This window comes from Furipterus horrens, unplaced genomic scaffold (genome assembly GCF_987537825.1).
Source record: "Furipterus horrens unplaced genomic scaffold, mFurHor1.1.pri manual_scaffold_6, whole genome shotgun sequence".
Classification (NCBI taxonomy): domain Eukaryota; kingdom Metazoa; phylum Chordata; class Mammalia; order Chiroptera; family Furipteridae; genus Furipterus; species Furipterus horrens.
Window position 1 is genome coordinate 158828453 of NW_028327176.1, and position 18102 is coordinate 158846554.

General features: G+C 32.3%; 1 protein-coding gene across 1 annotated transcript in view; it reads right to left on the minus strand.

Annotated features, from left to right (window-relative positions):
- Positions 1-1033: 1033 nt before the first annotated feature.
- The window catches only part of TBC1D32 (TBC1 domain family member 32), a 168495-nt gene continuing 151426 nt past the window's right edge, over positions 1034-18102 (minus strand). The window contains exons 31-33 of the mRNA XM_090280627.1: positions 16486-16626; positions 8959-9147; positions 1034-1346 (exon numbers count right to left, since the gene is read on the minus strand). Of these exons, the coding sequence (XP_090136753.1) occupies positions 1227-1346; positions 8959-9147; positions 16486-16626 (450 nt within the window). The 3' untranslated portion in view covers positions 1034-1226. The remainder of the gene's footprint in view (positions 1347-8958; positions 9148-16485; positions 16627-18102) is intronic.

Sequence of the window (18102 nt, forward strand, 5' to 3'; positions counted from 1 at the left end):
GGAAGAGCTTTTCAAAATTAAGTTTGAAAGTACTAAGCTTCGTGTTGCGGGTCACCTAGGACTCTTTTACTTAACTCATATCAGCAAGAGGTAAAGTGAGCAATATGTCAAATTAACTTGCTCAATTTTCTTTTCTCAACTTTCCCAATGCCCTTTAGCAACATCATTACTGAGAAGCTATTGTTGGCATTTATAGCATAAAAGCTGATTTTGGAAGGTTGCTATTGCAAGAGCCAGAATAGCACAAAATTGAAAACTGTAGGGGACCAGTTGTTTCATTGTACTCAAGGAAAAATGAATGTGTGGATGAGCCATTTTCTGTTGAAAAGGAAAAAAAAAAAAGGCTTCAGAGTGCCTTTAATGGTTGACTTAAAAATGTTGAAATTGCTAACTGAAAAATTAACAATTTAATATTTTTATGTATTATCTTTCATACATGAAATGAGACAGTTATAAGAAAATAGACCCTAGCATATTGTATTAATCTCATTGAAGCAGAGATTCTATTTAAATAAAACATAGTGTTGGTGATTTAAAATAATTTAGAAATCTATTTTCTTTAATGTTTTCAATTCAGTACAAATCAAATCTATCACCAGGGAAAATGCACAACTAATGAGAGTCAAATTCTTATCAGTGAAATAACTAATCTATCTTTTAAATGAACCATGTAGAGACTATATTTTACATGAAAAATTATAAATTGATATAGGTATCAAAAGCAATTCCTAAAAATACAATTATGTCTGAGGACAATATTTGTCCTACAACTTGCCATGATAAGTATGATTTGTTCCTTCACATGTCAAATAAGCAACTGTAGTTTTATCTATTTTCCTTATATGTGCAGACAAAAAATAAAAACAAACTTTTCCTTGTGTCTATGGACTTTTTCTGGCTAGTCAAACAATTATTTACAATACTGCTGCTACTTTCAAAACTCATTGGAAAAAATATTTTATTCATCTGGTGAAGGAGGAAATCTAGGTTGGAAATGTCTCTTAAATATAAAGAACTATAAGTAACGTAGATTTGATTCTAAAACAACCGTACAAAACAGCAATCTTATAAAAATAAATTCATTTCATGTCAAAAATTGAGCTAATAAGTATTTATATATTATTACATTACTTAATCTACAGTATTGATTTATAAAGTGTATATTCACAAAGCTTATGTTGCTGTGGACACAGACAGGAAACGATGGAGTCCCTTTGTTTCATGATCTATGAGCTCTGCGCTCTGATGTTTCGCATGTCTCTCAACAATGCTAGTCGGTAGTTTTGTTCCAAAATTTCCATGTATTCAAAGTAATCACTCACTCGAAACCCATGAAGTGCTTCTTCCTGTCAAAAAGTACAAAGAGGACAGTTCATTCGCCCAGGTAAAGAAAGACACACAATTCTAAGTTAATAAATTTTAAATAGTTAGTGTGCCATTTTTTTTCAGCTATAGACAAGGAGTTTCATGTTGCTGGTAAACGTGTGATTGTTTTCTGTTTGCTAGGCCGTGTAAGTATATGAGAGCAAGAAATCATGTCATTGTGAAACAAGGTTGTCTGTTTTCAAAACCAAAACTGTTTTACAGGTAACAAAAAATAAACTCTCAGATGAGATTTTCCTAATATTTTATATATAATAAAGTCTCAATTAAAGAATGATGTTTACATTTGTAATTAGTAAAGACCTTAAAGCTGTTCTATCAGAGAATACTATAATACTGCAAGATATATCTGTTAACAGCAATTGTTCGTAAAACCTTCAACAGTCTGCAATCGATAATGTTGGTACTACGCATGTCTATATTAATTTGGAATTTAATGGTTAGTGTTCTAAATGAGGCACTCTGCAGTAAATACAGTAGGGACAGCCATTTAACATCTTAACAACTGTTAGGACATTTTATGACTATTTCCTTTAGCATCTTCAAATACTAGCATGCAGTACTTACCCATCAGAGTCACAACCACAACAACAAAAATCTGCATAAGAAAGATTATGCTTGACTCAATGTAATAAGTATAACTATTATACTTAAAACAATCATCTATAAGTATTATAGAGTTTTGGAGGTTATAGAAATTTTTGGATAATTCATGCCTTTATGGAGATTATAGTTTAAAAGTAAAATTAACTACTAGAAAAAGAGAGGGAGGGGGAACAGAGAGCCAATTAAAACAACTAATTGATGAGAATTTCCCAAACCTATGGAAAGAGCTAGATCCTCAAATCAAGAAGCAAACAAAACACCTAATTACCTCAATCCAAAAAGCCTCTCCAAGGCACACTGTATTAAACTGTCAAAAATTAATGACAAAGAAAGAATTCTCAAGGCAGCCAGGGAAAAGAAGAAAGTAATATACAAAGGAAAACCCATTAGGTTATCATCAGACTTCTCAGCAGAAACTCTACAAGCCAGAAGAGAGTGGAACCGGCCAAACAGGAGATGATATTTGTTAACAACAGCTCTGATGAGGAGTTAATATCCAAAATACGCAATCTATATAAAGAACTCCTACAACTCAACACCAAACAAACAAACTATTCAATTAAACAATGGGCAGAGTACCAATAGATATACAAAAAGATGCCCAACATCACTAGCTATTAGGGAAATGCAAATTAAAACTACAATGAGACACCACCTTACACCTGTTAGAATGGCTTTATCTACAAGACAAGTAATGACAAGTGTCGGAGAGGTTGTGGAGAAAAAGGAACCCTCATTCACTGCTGGTGGGAATGTAATCTGGTACAGCCACTATGGAGATCAGTAGAGGAATGCTCAAAAAATTAAGAATGGAGCTACCACAAGATCTAGGAATCCCTCTTCTGGGTATTTACTCAAAAAACTTGGAAATATTTATTCACAAAGATATATGCACCTCTATGTTCAATGTAGCATTATTTACAGGACCATGACATGGAACGAATCAAAGTGTTCTTTGACAGATGACTGGATGAAGAAGATACTATAGAATACTACTGAGCCATAAGAAAAGATGAAATATTGCCATTTGTGCCATGGATGAACCTTGAACATATTATACTAAATAAGTCAACAAAATAAATCTAAGAACCATATGATTTCTCTTATATGTGGGATATAAAACTGAAACTCATAGACACAGACAACAGTCTGGTGATTACCTGAGGGAACGGGGGTGGGGAGGTAGTAAAGTGTTAGGCTTAGCATTAGTAAAGGGTAAAAAGGGCCAAATACATGGTGTTGGAAGATAATTTGAATTTGGGTGGTGGACATACAATGTAACAGACATTTCTATGGTACCTACATAGTCTTATTAAGCAGTTTAATAAAAAGAAAAAAGTATGGAGGAAAAAGTAGGGTAAGTCACTTTGAGTAGGTTAAATTGGAATAAAGAGTTGATTCTCACTAATAATCACCAGAAATAATATAAAATAAATGTTTATCACAGAAGCTATAGAATTTACTGTACACTGAGGTCACTTACCAAAGTGTTTTCATTAATGTCAAATTTCACCTAAGAAGCAACAAATCATATAAAACAGTCACATGAGAGAAGGAATTTTGTGAGCACAGCTCTGCTCTTGACCCTTGCTGGACATGAAATTTTGTTGGGTCTGACCAAGAGTAAGACAAAGAACCTTCTTATCTGATCAAAGGGGGTAGAAACACAACCTGCAATTATTGTTTCTTCTAGTAGATCCATACTGGGGCACTTGGTAAGACAGAAATTCCCGGATGTCATGTCTCCAAAACTTCTGAGTCTTGATTGTGGCATTCTGGATTCAAGCTCCAAAGTTAGCATTTTTACACATTCCAAAAGTTTTGAGCTACTTGAGAATTTGTACTGAAATCTGATAACTCGGGACTCTGTCATGAACATTCTGTTTTAAAAGGTCTCGGAAGAACCCTGGTTGCTGTGGCTCAGTGGACTGAGCGTCAGCCTGCGAGCCAAGTGTCGCTGGTTCGATTCCCAGTCAGGGCACATTACTACGTCGCACGTCAGTTCCCCAGTTGGGGGCGCGAATGAGAGGCAACCACACAGTGATGTTTCTCTCCCTCTCTCCTTTCCCCTCTCTCGAAAAATAAATAAAAAAACAAACAAATTATAAAAATCAAAAATAAAAAACAAAAATAAAATAAGAAAGGTCTGGGAAGAGTCTAGATATATCACTTTTAATAAGCACCCTCGTGATTCTTAGGATTAAGGAAGTTTGAATAGATGTGTGGTTCTGGATAGAATGTGAGGTTCTTAAATATTTAGGACAGAGTAAGTGGTTCTTAAAGATTTTTAACTCAGCTGAAGGGTTCAGGGGCATATGTGACGACTGGAGAGATGATTCTATCTTGGCTGGGTACGTCAAGAAATAGACCTTGATCAGATGTAAATGAATGTTCCTGACATAGAACTGAAGGTTACGTCAATACCAGGTTTTATTAGCATGATATAAAATAATAAGACATCTTGGGGCTGAAGGAAAAAAATGGGAGCAAAAGTACATAGGCTAGCTATGGACTCAGTAGAAAACTGTTTCTTTTGTTGTATTCTCTACACGACTTTTTCTTAAATAAGAACAAGAAAGAGATGGGAGAGGCATGGAACAGAAATATAGAAACTCAACAAGATTTTTAAGAACTTTCAATGTGTCAGAGGATGATGTTTTAGAAGTACTTTACAGACATCATCTCATTTTATTCCTCAAAAACCTTCTGTAATAGGTATTATTTTGTGCCCTATTATATAAATGAGGAAACTGAGGCATAGAGAAGCTAAGCACCATTCCCCAGTTTACAGTTAGTGAAAGACAGAGCCAGAATTTTAATTCAGGTGACCTCAAGTTATATAAGAACAATGCAGAAAACATCTGTAAACAACAACCGACAAAATACTGAACATGTTTAATTTATTCTCTCAGATAGTAAATTATTTTTATTATCATATATACTTTTGTTTTTCAAAGGTTAGCATTCAATTGCTTTTTCTCAGTCTAATCACCTTTTCTTAGCCTGTCAACATGTTCTGGAGCAACAGCTGCAACATCAACACACACAAAAAAACCCCTCTTGACAATTAACTGATTGGGTTGAAACTAATCTGAGTTCTTCATAATTATAAATTGATTTTGCCATAACGTGCAAGAATATGCAAGATTTAGTTGAAGCATTTTAATTAAGTATTTTGAGCCTTCACAGCCTTTCACTGGAAGGCAATCTTTTCCTTGCTTGACATTCAGTGACGTTTGTCCCCAGGTTGAATTCACAAACAAAATCAAGATCACTGCTAGCTTATTAGCATGCTTGAGAGGAATGAAATACAGTCAGTTGGCTCAAACAGAGGGTATTCTAAAATTACTATTAAACTAACTCAACAAACATGTGTCTGTATCTGTGTCTACTGTGTATAGGTGTGTGTGTGTGTGTGTGTGTGTGTGTGTGTGTGTATGTGTGTAAGAAGGGCAGGGAGAGGGAGACTGCATTAACAAGAAAACAACCTTAGACTTCCAAGCTTGTTGAGATATTTGGGAATATTTATTTTGTGGGATGATATTTTTCTCTCTGGAAATCTGATGCCTCCAGATTTTCCGAAGCATCATCTGTCACAGATAAAAATGTTCAGAATCCCCAGAACAAGGACTAAGTTCTTCAGCATGCCTTCAGAACTTGCCATCTAGCTCAGTGCTAATCTATTAGTCACCATAGCATGGGAATGATGTATTTAGCTGCTCTATTATCCAACCAGCACTTTTGTTGTGTCTGCAAAGATATTGTGAAAAACTCAGACAATACCTTGCTGATATCAACTTAAACTCATGATACTCATCTAATCTAATATTTAAGTGGTTTAATCAAAAGAGGAAAAAATAAACAAGTTTTTTGTTTGTTTGTTGTTTTGTTTTTTAGTAAACATGAGCTGCCCATTAGTGCTCACCACCTTCTGGTCTAAGAAATTCCAAGGAAATCTTTGAAATATATTGATTGATCATAAAGAATTATTCAGTGGGCAATTATAAATGAAGGAAATGAGTCTAGACCCTCAATTAACTGATTTAAAATACTGAGCTGAAACCAAAATGAAGACAACTAGGTTGGTATATTCTTTATGCTTCTATTATGCCACTTTCTGTCAATACATGAAACTCAGACCAGGAAAAGAATTGTATATTTTCAATCTTCTAGAACCATCTCATCTGAAGTTTCTCAGGATAACTGATAATGGAGGAACACATATGTTTATGGTTTTTCAATATTTTGCAAACTAATTCAATTGGGCCTAATTATTTGAACTTATTTATAACAGTCAGATGTTTGCTTTGTTTACCTTTGTATAGTGATTCAAGTCAAGGGACTAAGATATATGACCCATGGACATGGTCAAATAAATGGGGATAGACTGTGGGCGAGGGGGGAGGTGGGTAGAACAGGGGACGGCAAAGGGGAAAAATGGCACAACTGTAATAGAAAAACAATAAAACATAAATTTAAAAAATAGTTTTATTATCAAAGAAGTATGAGCCCATTCTTAAAAATAAAATCCAAATAAATACATGCAAATATACATAATAACAAGTAAAGGTCTCCTCTTCTACTTCACCTTCTTTCCTCTCAGAAGCAATCATTACTAAATATGTTGAGTCAGGGAGTAATTTGTAATTTAAAAGAATATTATTATGGTTGTGACAAGTACTAATATGGACAATTGCTGATAAGTTATTTTTTTCTCCCTTAGTACAATGCTGAGATTTTGGATCAGAAAGTATAAAATGTAATTTCAAAGGTTTAATCCCTATAACTACAGTTAAATCATATAGCTATTCCTAACTTAAGGGATTTTCTGAGGGATATATAAAAATCACTTCATTAATCAAAATTCTATTATTGATTTATGTTAATAAGTGAAAAATGGTATACATAAGTTTATGTCCTTTGCAAACGAGACAAGACTTAATAGAGTAGCTAAAGGGGTGTGTAAATGCATATTTAAATAACCTACACTCGAATTTATCTCACAAAAAGAAAACTGCCCACCCAAAGAGATCAGTGAAGTTGAGACCTACGTGCTGAAAAGGAAACAGAAAGTCAAGTGAAGTCCGTACCCGAGGGGCATTTTTCTAATCCCTCAATGACTTCAAACAGCAGAAGTAAGAAGTAAAGTTCGTTCCAGGACAAGTATTAATAATTAATTCTCTGCCAGCATGTCCTTAATTTGGATTTAAACCAATTCAATTAAAATTTTAGTAATTTAAATAAGATTTTGTTGGTAAAGATAATGTTTTTCTCTTCATTTAAAAATTGTTTAATTTTAAATTGATAGCATTGTGCCCAGAGCACAACAGAGTTTGGGACACATTTAAAGAGATCGCAATTTGCAAACTCCATTACAATGTTCCTGGCATTAGTGAAGAAAGAGATGAAACTGCAATAATCACCACCATTTATCAATTTTAAAGATGATGAAATATAACGATACCCTTCTGGCAGGAAGGAAGATAAGTGACAATTATTTGAAGAATTTAATAATGTTTGTTATTCAATGTGAATAAAACTAAATTCATCATCCATCTTTCCCTTTACATTTATTTACAATCATTGTTTATTCTATCAACAAGTATTTATTGAGTACCTACTATGTACCAGATACTGTTCTGGGCACTGAAAATACATTAGTAAACAATATAGACAAAATCAAAGTTCTTCCCCATTTTACTGGGGAAGACTGACAAAATACATATAAAATAATTTCAGCCAGTGACAAACACGGTAAGAAAAACGAAAGTAGGATAAGAGGTTATAGAATTATGGGTTAGGAGACACACAAATATAAGAGTTCAGGAAAATTTCAAACTCTGAAGCCTCTATAACTGACCAGGTTGTAACTGACAAAAATATTCCCTACTGAAAAGGAATTCACATTTTGTCCTCAACAAATTCTCATTTGCTTAGCTATCCCTATACTCCAAATACCCTTTTGAGGGTCTTGTTTTGTTTTCTACCTATTGTCTTGGTATATACTTTTTCATTAAGAATTTTTCTAAAATCATAATTCCAGTAATACATGTAGGAAATTTGAGGCCTTTTGAATTACATATTTATGAAATAAAAATACTTGGCAGTTTGGCAATCTTAAATGATCAATGACATTCATTTACAGAAAATCATTATTAAATGGAAAATAACTGAAATATGTAATGGTAAAGAAATAAAGATAAAATTCATTTACACAGAAATTAGCCATTGACTAGAGAAAAACTAGCAAATGATAAATATTGGTTTTGGTGTATACATGTCAATGTGTGCCTGTAGGATAATAAGGGTGATAGGGGAAGGGAAACGTACTTAAATTCAAGGAAAGATCTGAACTTAAAACAAAAAGAGTTGGACTACCACCACAAACTGTACACATGGGTGTATTTCTGTATCATGTATTTCCTAAAGTTCAAAGCTTCAAAAATCACATTACTGTGAACGAGAAAGTAAGCAACTATGTCTTGTTTAAAAATATTAACATGTTTGGTAATGATTTTTTTAAAAGGAGTGTTATGATAGAATAATTTTTCAAGAAAACCTTATATAAAAATTAGAAGTTTAGAAAAATAAAGAATATAAAGGCATAAGAAGTTGTATTAAATTTTTTTAACAAGTATCAAACTTCTGTATTAACACAGTAACTTGCACTTTAATTGGCTAAGATATAGATATCTTTTTGCACAACACGCTAGTTAAAAGTAGAGTTTTGGATCCAGACAGCTTAACTTCACAGTCCAGCTCCATCACTCTCCAATTGGGAATTTTGAGCAATTTACTTAATTTGGTGGCTCAGTTTCTTCACCTCTAAAATGAGGATGATAATAGCACCTTCCTCTAAAGGTTGTTTTTAGGATTAGATGAGTTTAGAACAGTATCTGACATTAAGCAGCCCATCAAAGTTACCTATTAAATCTTAACCATTTTCCCTTTAGATATAAAGACACTTACTTTCAGAAAAACCTGCAGATCTTGAGTCTGAGTGTGCTGTAGAATGTCGTGCTGTAGATGCTTGAATATAGCTATACAGATATACACTTGATAATCAGGACCAAGGAAAACACAAGTGGCAATATAATGGCAAATTTCTATCCAATCTAAATAATTCCAAAAACACTGAGTTATCCACTGTAGACAAATCTAGAAAAAAATAAGTCAGTTCATTAGAAAGTTTATAACATCATATTTGACTTTCAAAAAACAATAACCAATAATTCAAACAAAACCATTGAAGAACTTCACATTTAATCAAAACAGAAAGACCTTCTGCATGTAAGTCTAACGAGGATGCTTCACCTGTTTGTTTAATGCATGAGAAAACTTTCATGGCCTTGGGGCTCAGGACTTGGGATCAACTGATGGTGCTGACACAGCTCAAATACTTATTTCTAAATGCCTTCTTTACTCATACGATCCTCCCCCACCAGTAACACCAGTCTGCTCTCTACAGATAATAAATGCTGAGAGACTATTTTAAATCAGAAATGGAAGTTTTTTCTTTCCTACCTATAATCACAGATGTATAATTATGCAGATGACAGATTGCTAAATGTTACATTAATGCAAATGGACTCTTGCTGAATCAGAAAACAATTTAAACCAAACAGAATTATATAACATAAAAATTGAGAGCAAGTGTACAGAATAATTTAAAAATGAGACTTAAAAAAAATAATTTCTCTTACTTTTTGAATAGCATTTGTTCAGATAATAAAATAGATAGATGTCCATTGTGGAAAAACAGTGAAGTTTAAGAGAAAATAACACTTAAACAGGGATTAACATCATTAACATTTTGGTACATTAATGTTATGAATGGAATCGTGTACTCCTGCAAAACGTATGTCAAAGTCCTAACCCCAGTACTTGCGAATGTGACATTATTTGGACACAGGGTCTTCACAGAAGTGATCAAGTTAAAATGAGGTCATTAGGGTGAATCCTATTCCAATATGACTGGCATACATATAAAAAGAGGAAATTTGGACAAAGAGATACACAGAGAGGGAAAATGTTGGAAAGTCACACACAGAAAATGTCACACATAAAGACAGGTGACTGATGCATCTACAAGCCAATAAATATCTAAGGCTACTAGAAGCTAGGAAAGAAACACTGAACTTCCCCTAGTCTGTTCAGAGGGAACATAGCTTTGCCAACACTTTGATTTTGATGCCTGGCTTCCAAAATTGCGAGGCAATAAATTTCTGTTGTTCTAAGCAGCCTAGTTTATAATACTTTGATACTGCTTTCTTGGAAAATCAAGACAATTAATTGCTTTCCAATATTTTAATTTTTTTTAATTTTATTTTTTGGTTTTTCAATTACAGTTGTCCCATTTTTCCCCCATTGCTCTCCCACACCCAGCCCACCCCTTCTCCCACAATCATATCCCTTAGTTTTCATTTATGATCAACAAATTACCACTGAGGAAAGATTCCCTTTATTGAACCTCTCTTCTCCTATGGCGTTGTCTTAGGGGGTGGGAAGAAGAAATGGGAACAGATATAGTAGCTTATATCAACTTATCATGGATACAAAAGATACGGAGACAATTTTCTTTTGCTCTATCATTTTGTTCTTTTAAAAATATATTGTTGAATAGTTTCTAAAATTTGTTTTTATACTCCTGATTCAATTTGTGGGATGCTGATACTGCTTTTAATTGCCTTTAATATGGTATATTAGGTTACTAGGGCTGTCAAAAAAAATTATCAGAGACTGGAGGACTTAAACAACAGAAATTAATCTTCCCACAATTCTGGAGAAGTCCAAAATTGAGGTGTTGGCAGGGTTGGTTTCTTCTGAGGCCTTTCTCTTTGGCTTGTAAATGGCAGCCTTGTCTCATATTTTCACACAGTCTTTCCTCTGTACATGTCGGTGTCCAAATTTGCTATTCTTGTAAGGACACCTCTCATATTGATTAGTTGATTAGGGCACCCCTTAATGACCTCATTTTAACATAATTAACACCTTTAAAGACCTCTTCTCTAAGTAGTCATGTGCTGAGGTATGAGGGGTTAGAACTTCAACATATGAATTTGGAGAGACACAATTCAGTCCACACTAGATGGCATCATTGAATTTTTGTTTTCCATATATTATTACTCATGTCAGCCATTGACCTTTAAATTTCAGCCATTATGGGCATGTCTTTCAGCTCCTACCCATATTTTCTATTTTGTTTTGATAATGCCAACTCTATATGACCAAATATTTTCTTCTGTTTTTTATTGTAATTCTGTTCTCAGGTATAAAATTTTCCTTTACAAATATTAAGTTCCTTTCTATTATGCTTCAAATCTTTTCATAGAACTTATGAGCTAACTCAATATTGAATCAGAATATGCCTATAAGTGTATAGTATTTGTCAACAACAGGACAAATTTAATTTCCTTTGGTGCCAACTTTATGTTCACTTGAAATTGATAGGATTCTTTTCCCAGACCTCAACATGGAGGCTAAGCTGGCATGCAGAATTTATCACCAAACTTCTATTGCCCAACAAGTGGCTCTACTGGATCAGGGAGGAGAAAAAAACCTCCTGCTCCTACCTGACTAGATAGGTTGGAGCATTCAGTGGTTCTTTGACTACAAGCAATTCTTGTCATTCCTTTAAGGCCCTGCTACCAGGGTTCTCCGTCTTGGTTCTTTGCTGCAGCTACTATCAATTTATGCCCAGGTTGTGTTCATGAAAATGAGAATCTCTGGATGAATGAAGGAGAAACACCTGAAGTGTAGAAATTAATACAAATAATCTCTGCAGCCAGAGAGAGCAGTTGCTACTCAGTTGTGAGTTTCAGGGATGACCAGCAAGGAGGCAAAGATGAAAGGGGTCACAGATTCTGTCCATCTTCTTTCTAGTTGGCTTTGCTTTTCTACAGGTTGAATGGTGTGAAACTGCTGCACACTGACTTATTATAACCTTTAAACCTACCAACTGTTATGTGTTCCAACAAATATATCTGATGTAACAATGTATGTAAAGAGATACTTATCCATCTACCTTTATCCAGATTGGTTAAAAGAAAATCTCCCCAGAATCTGCAATTAGTTCTCTATTATATAGTTTCTAATGCCACTGCAATCTTCTGGCATTGACGTACATTCAAGAATTGCTTTCTGTACATTGTCTAGTTTTCTTCCATTTAATGGAGAAATAATACCTATCTTTTCTACATATGGGAAATTTAGGAGAGTAAAATGAGAAATAACTGAAAGCACTTTGAAAATATATATATGCTCTGTATAGGTTATTCTGTAAAAAAGATACAGATGTCTAGTATTCAATTAATAAATATTTACTGAGTAGTTAATATACAAGGTTATAATTTTTAAGTGAACAAAAGACATTTAGTCCCTGTTCTCATGGATCTTTCACTTAAAGGGGAGACATGCAATTTCTAAAAATATGACCCTCTTGATCTGGCAGAAATTATATCTGCTATTGTTACTATATGTACAAAATACTTCAGAATTATTAAATTGTAATAGAATTCTAAAACACTATTCCCCTGGTAGAGTGCTGAACTATGAGTCACAGATTTTAATTCTTGAGCAAATAATTTCTCCATTTTTATAAAGTGCAAGGGTCTGCAACCAGCTGAGAGTCTGGGATTCTAACAGGAAAAAGGGAAGTAGTAAGTGCCCAGTTGGGCAGGATAAACTTTTTCTTTAGCATTTTTTATTATGTAATTTTTCAAATATGCATATATGAAAATTGTACAGGAACCAGATCTAACACCGCTTCAAAATTTTGATTAGTTGATATGTTCCAAGCCAATTTTCCTCTACAGGTTCCCCCTCTTTAAGTTGCTACAAGTTTTATCTGTGATTATTTTAAAACACATTGAAAAATCTCAGTTATCAATGGTATCAGAATAACTTTTCATTTCACTTAGCACGCAAGGAAAAATAATCTCAGAATAGTAATACCAACACTATTACAAGCAACGTGATTACTCAAAACAAATGATAATGTTTTAAACTGCTTCTCATGAGCTTATACCATCACGTGGGCACTAACTATTAGGTTCATTTGGTTCAGTTTGAATTTATATTCTTTATTTAGCTGGTTATTTATATATACTTATAATATAAAATATTTAAATGATTTGGAAGTAAAAATATGAGGCAAGGAATATTCTCTGGTTTTTCAGCTCATTTTTTCTCTATCGTAAAAGCAATCATTTAAAAAATATGCTACACTCATTCATGTTTTATTATAAGCACATTTGTATCCCTATCTTTTCTTCTTATATAAATGATAATATACTAAAATTTATTTTTCTTCACCTTTTTCTCACTTAACAAAAAAAAATCCCATATATCATTCCATGGCAATGTAAAAAGATAACTTTCACTCATTTTTATAATTGCATAGTATTCCACTATGTATAAAACATTTATTCAATCAAATCCCTATCACAGACATCTGCATTGTTTCTAGTAATTTGCTACTATAAATAGTGCTATTAAAACATATTTGTGTGCATATATTTAAAAATTTTTTCTCAGTATATCTCTGGGATAGATTTCTATAAATGACATTGCTGGATTAATGGATAAATGCACATGTGATTTTGCTAGAAATTTCCAAATTCCTTCTTATACTTCTCAAAACTATACAATACTATATACTTTTAAAAAAGCTGTTGAGTCCTCATATTTGTTGAAAAATAGTAGTAGTTTATGAAATGGTTTACAAAGAAAGTGAAGCAAGCTAATTATGTTTGTTTTATAGTAAGTCAATGATCTTTAGACCTAAAGACACTTTAAAACACTTAACTGGCTTTTTTAGGTTTATAAGGAAAAAAATCACTTGCACAACATGTATCAAAATGTACCACAGCCTTCCTAGGAAATTCTTCTCTTCAATCATACTTAAGCTTATGCCAAAGAACATTAAGATGCAACATTGAAAGAAATATAGTTATTTTATCTGAGGTAAAGTATTCTCACAGTATCTAGATTTAACAATCTTCAAAGAATTCCATAAGAATTAAGAAGAAAAAAAAACTAAAAATAATTCCTAATGGATACCTGAATAAGCCAAAGTATTTATGATTTAAATGGTCAAGTTTTATGATCCAGAGAAGTTTTTAACAACTATTCTGGCCTTATTTTATTTGCTCTCACCATAGAAAGAAGTACTAAAGTAAGAAATAAAACTAATTTCAAAATCAAACATGTAGTTTTAAGTGAAGTCTTCGTTATCAGGGTAACCTAAGTAAGTCAATTCATTTCATTGATACTGCATTTCTCCATCTTTCATATGAATTTAAAATTTAAAAAAAAATAAGGTCTGAAAACGCATTTTTTACACTGCAAAGAATTAAAAGATATTATTTTTGTTGCACCTGTAGGCAAGACCGTATGTCAAACACTCAAATGACCTGAAGCTAAGTCAGGCACATACTTCTTTAAGAAACTTGAACCAGTAAGAGAGAGGTAAAGAAAACAAATAACTATTCCACAAAGCAATATATATATATATATAATAGATATGTAGATATATAAATATTTCTACTAGAAAAGAGGTATAGAAGCAGTATAAAAACTCAAAGCAAAGCAGAATAATGTATTTGTAGCCTATCCAAAAGCATCCATTTAGGCAGACATTCAAGGATAAGTACCTGACAAGTAAAGATGGGGCACAAGGAGGGAGAAGGTATCATTTCAAGTAGCAATATTAGCCACATGAGGAGAGGCAAAGCCTGGACACATTTATAAGTATGACTCTGAACAAAGGGCCTTCCCAACCTTGACATTCTATTTTGAATTTGTATAATTTTACCTTTTCAAAAAGCACTGTCACAAAATGTAAAATGATAAAACAGTATTCTGTAATTCTGCTTTCATGGTAATGGTGGTGGTGGAGACCCAGCAAAAGAGAAAAACCAAGAGGTTTTTCTAGAGGGTATTCAGAGAATTATCCATGTTATGTCAAAAGATGTCCCAAAGGAATTACAAGAGATAAGGATTAGGATTAAAGATATGTGATACTTCTTAAGCCAGGAGAGTTAATAAAATTCAATAAGGGTTTTTTTAACAAAGGTAAAATTGGTCAAAAAGTTAATCAGAACATATAATTTTCTGTTCACTTTAGAAAGAATATATATTTGAATTTCTATTTCATTTCCAACCTCAGTTACTCTTAAAAGAAACTCTGATCAACAAATATGTATTTCTAACTACATTTATTTTTTGTATTCTAGTTGAGCTATTTATTTTTGCTGTAGAGAGCTACATATTTTATTTAGCAACCTACCCACAAATCCTTCATTAATCAACCAGTCCCAATCCCTTAGTGTTTTTAAATTAACAACTTCAAAAAGCACTGCTTGTATTTAGGTCAAAATGAATAAGCTTTGAAATACAAAATTTGTACCCAAATAATTACTTAACAACACATACCCATCTAGTTAATTAAAAGTACTTTACATATTTTATAGTTACTCATAAAATGGCAAATAACATCAACAAAGCAATGATATATACTTTAGACACAAAATGTTTAGTTCACAAAGGGAGCCATTAAAACGGTATTTTACATTAGATAACGTAAGAAACATAATATTACTGCTGAGAAATAATGCAGTGGTTTTTATTAGATAAATCTGCTTGCTACATGTAAGCAGTTTCAAATTGTTAAAGATAGCACTGAATTGATAAAGAGATGCCAAAATGATAGATACGGAATTGATAAGTGAGGCCTGATGTATTGCAAGTTTACTCTTTGGCAGTCCATTTTGAAATTAAAAGACATATGTCAAGAACTAGTAAATGATCGGAAGTATTAGACAATACACATTGTATTAAACATAACTAGAATGGCAAAAAGGAACTCTCAGAAACGTATTGCTCCCTGGCTTGGATTTTTAGAATTGAAAGAATGGACTATTGAGCTTATATTAAATACTTAAGTAACTACTTCCAACCAAAGTTAAGTATTTTGCGATTCAAAATTCCCAGGACTGTTTTAGGTACATGCACAGTAAGAGCTATGATCAGCTGAGAAAGAGTATTCCTTTCCACTACATGCAATTCCTTGCTATATTTAGACTTACTAATTTCTGGAAATTTAAAACTCAAAAGGTGGAGTAACCTGATATGAATAAATGTAATAAATGACATAAGGGCCCTTTAAAATAAGTAATCTTTAAATTAGCCTTCTGAAGCACATATTATCTCCATTAAAAAGCCTATGTCACAGACTTTCAGAACATCTCTACCTTTGAATAGCTAAACTTGAACTTGAATTCTGTGAATGCCAGATATCTACTATAAAGTAAACTTAAATATTGTAATAAAGCCAAGAAGAAAAAGACAGTTTAGGAATCTAAACAAAAAGGTATAAGTACTTATAAAAATGATTTTATTAATTTAAATGTATTTCTTATATCTGATGAGAATATCATTTTCTTTAAAGACACTGAAATTTGTGAGTTGAAGAAAAGTTACTCCCTTATGGATTACCTGTGATGGTGCAAAACCAGACATGTGAAAAGCTGAAAACACAAGGGGCACCTCTGCCTTCAGGAGCATTTCAATATAGTGAGCGCTGCAAAAATACACTGGAGGCATGCCAGATTCTATAGTGTCAACAGGTAGGTACCTCTGCATCAAAGAGAGAAATTGAGAATTGATGAACATGCAGCTAATTTAAAATAATCAAACATCTAAATTTTTTGCTTTGAATTGCTACTTTAAAATTAATGTGGTCTCATAACAAGTTATGTAAATATTATAGTTGCATAAATTTAAAAGTCAGGTGTTAAGCAGTGTACATATACCTTCCAAGACACAGGAATAAAGTTGTCATTTTGTAATGTTGGCAACTTCAACCCCTTGTGGAATGATGGGGATGGGTGTTATATAAGAATAAATATGAGTGAGTACATGTGTAATAAATGCTTTACTTTTAAATTCTATGTGTATTTCAATATACTTACTATGTTTGGCTTTGGCCAATGATTCCATAATGTTAAAAAGTTGTAATTTGTCAGTTCTTAGAGATACTTGCCTATTCCCCTTTTTCTAAATTAATCCCAAATTTAAACTTGTGTTACTAATAATTGAAATTGAGTACTCCACAAGAAATTCATCTTTAAAACTGAGGAAAAATACATAATGCATTTACATCAAAGTATTCAGGCCAACTATATATAAGTATATATAAACACAAATATTTACAAACTTCTATTTCTCATCAATTTCTTTGTAAATTTGGTTATTTTTTAAATTTAGTTTCCACAATTTATTATCATAAATGTTCTATAATGTTTTAATGACTGTCAATATAAAACCAACATTTAACCACAATAATTTGAACAAAGAATAAACTTGAAGATATAAGTTTATGTCAACAAAAACTCTTAGACTAGCAATTATGTCATATAGTCTTATAATAAAAATAGATACTCAAATTAGACCTGAAAAATACCTAATTAAGAAAGTTTCAGAAAGGTGTTTTATGTTCTTGCCTTTACTGGGCCCTCTTATTTTTTAATACAAAAAAAAGTTATTATTTTAAAATTAAAACTTGAACAATTAGTTAAAACAAGGAGGATTTCTTTCCAACTTTATTGCTAAACTGCTTTTATGAATTTAGACTTGAGTTACATACTAAATTTATGAAATCATTGAGTTAATTTCTTAGTGGATTTTCTGTTTTATCATTCATCACCATAAATGATGACTTACTGTTTCACATGCAGAAGTATATATTTTTAGAAAAACATGTTGTAGAAAACTATATTTTATGACCTGTTCTCAAGAAGAACAGTATACACAAAAAAACCATAATGATGACAAGATATGCATAGCATATTAATTGGACATCTTGTAGTTAATTGCATACAGATTTCTAGGACAAAATATAACCTTTTCTATTGAGTAAATAAAAATATTAATATGAACTGCATAAGAATTAATATCTGTTATGTTCTTTATTTTGTGAAATACACAATGTGTTTACCTAATAAGTACTTGTAGAGTAAAATTAATGAATCTAATAAACATATAAAAGCAAATGAACATACATACATAATATTTTAATTTTCAGTACAAACTTAGGTAACACTTTTCTGAATA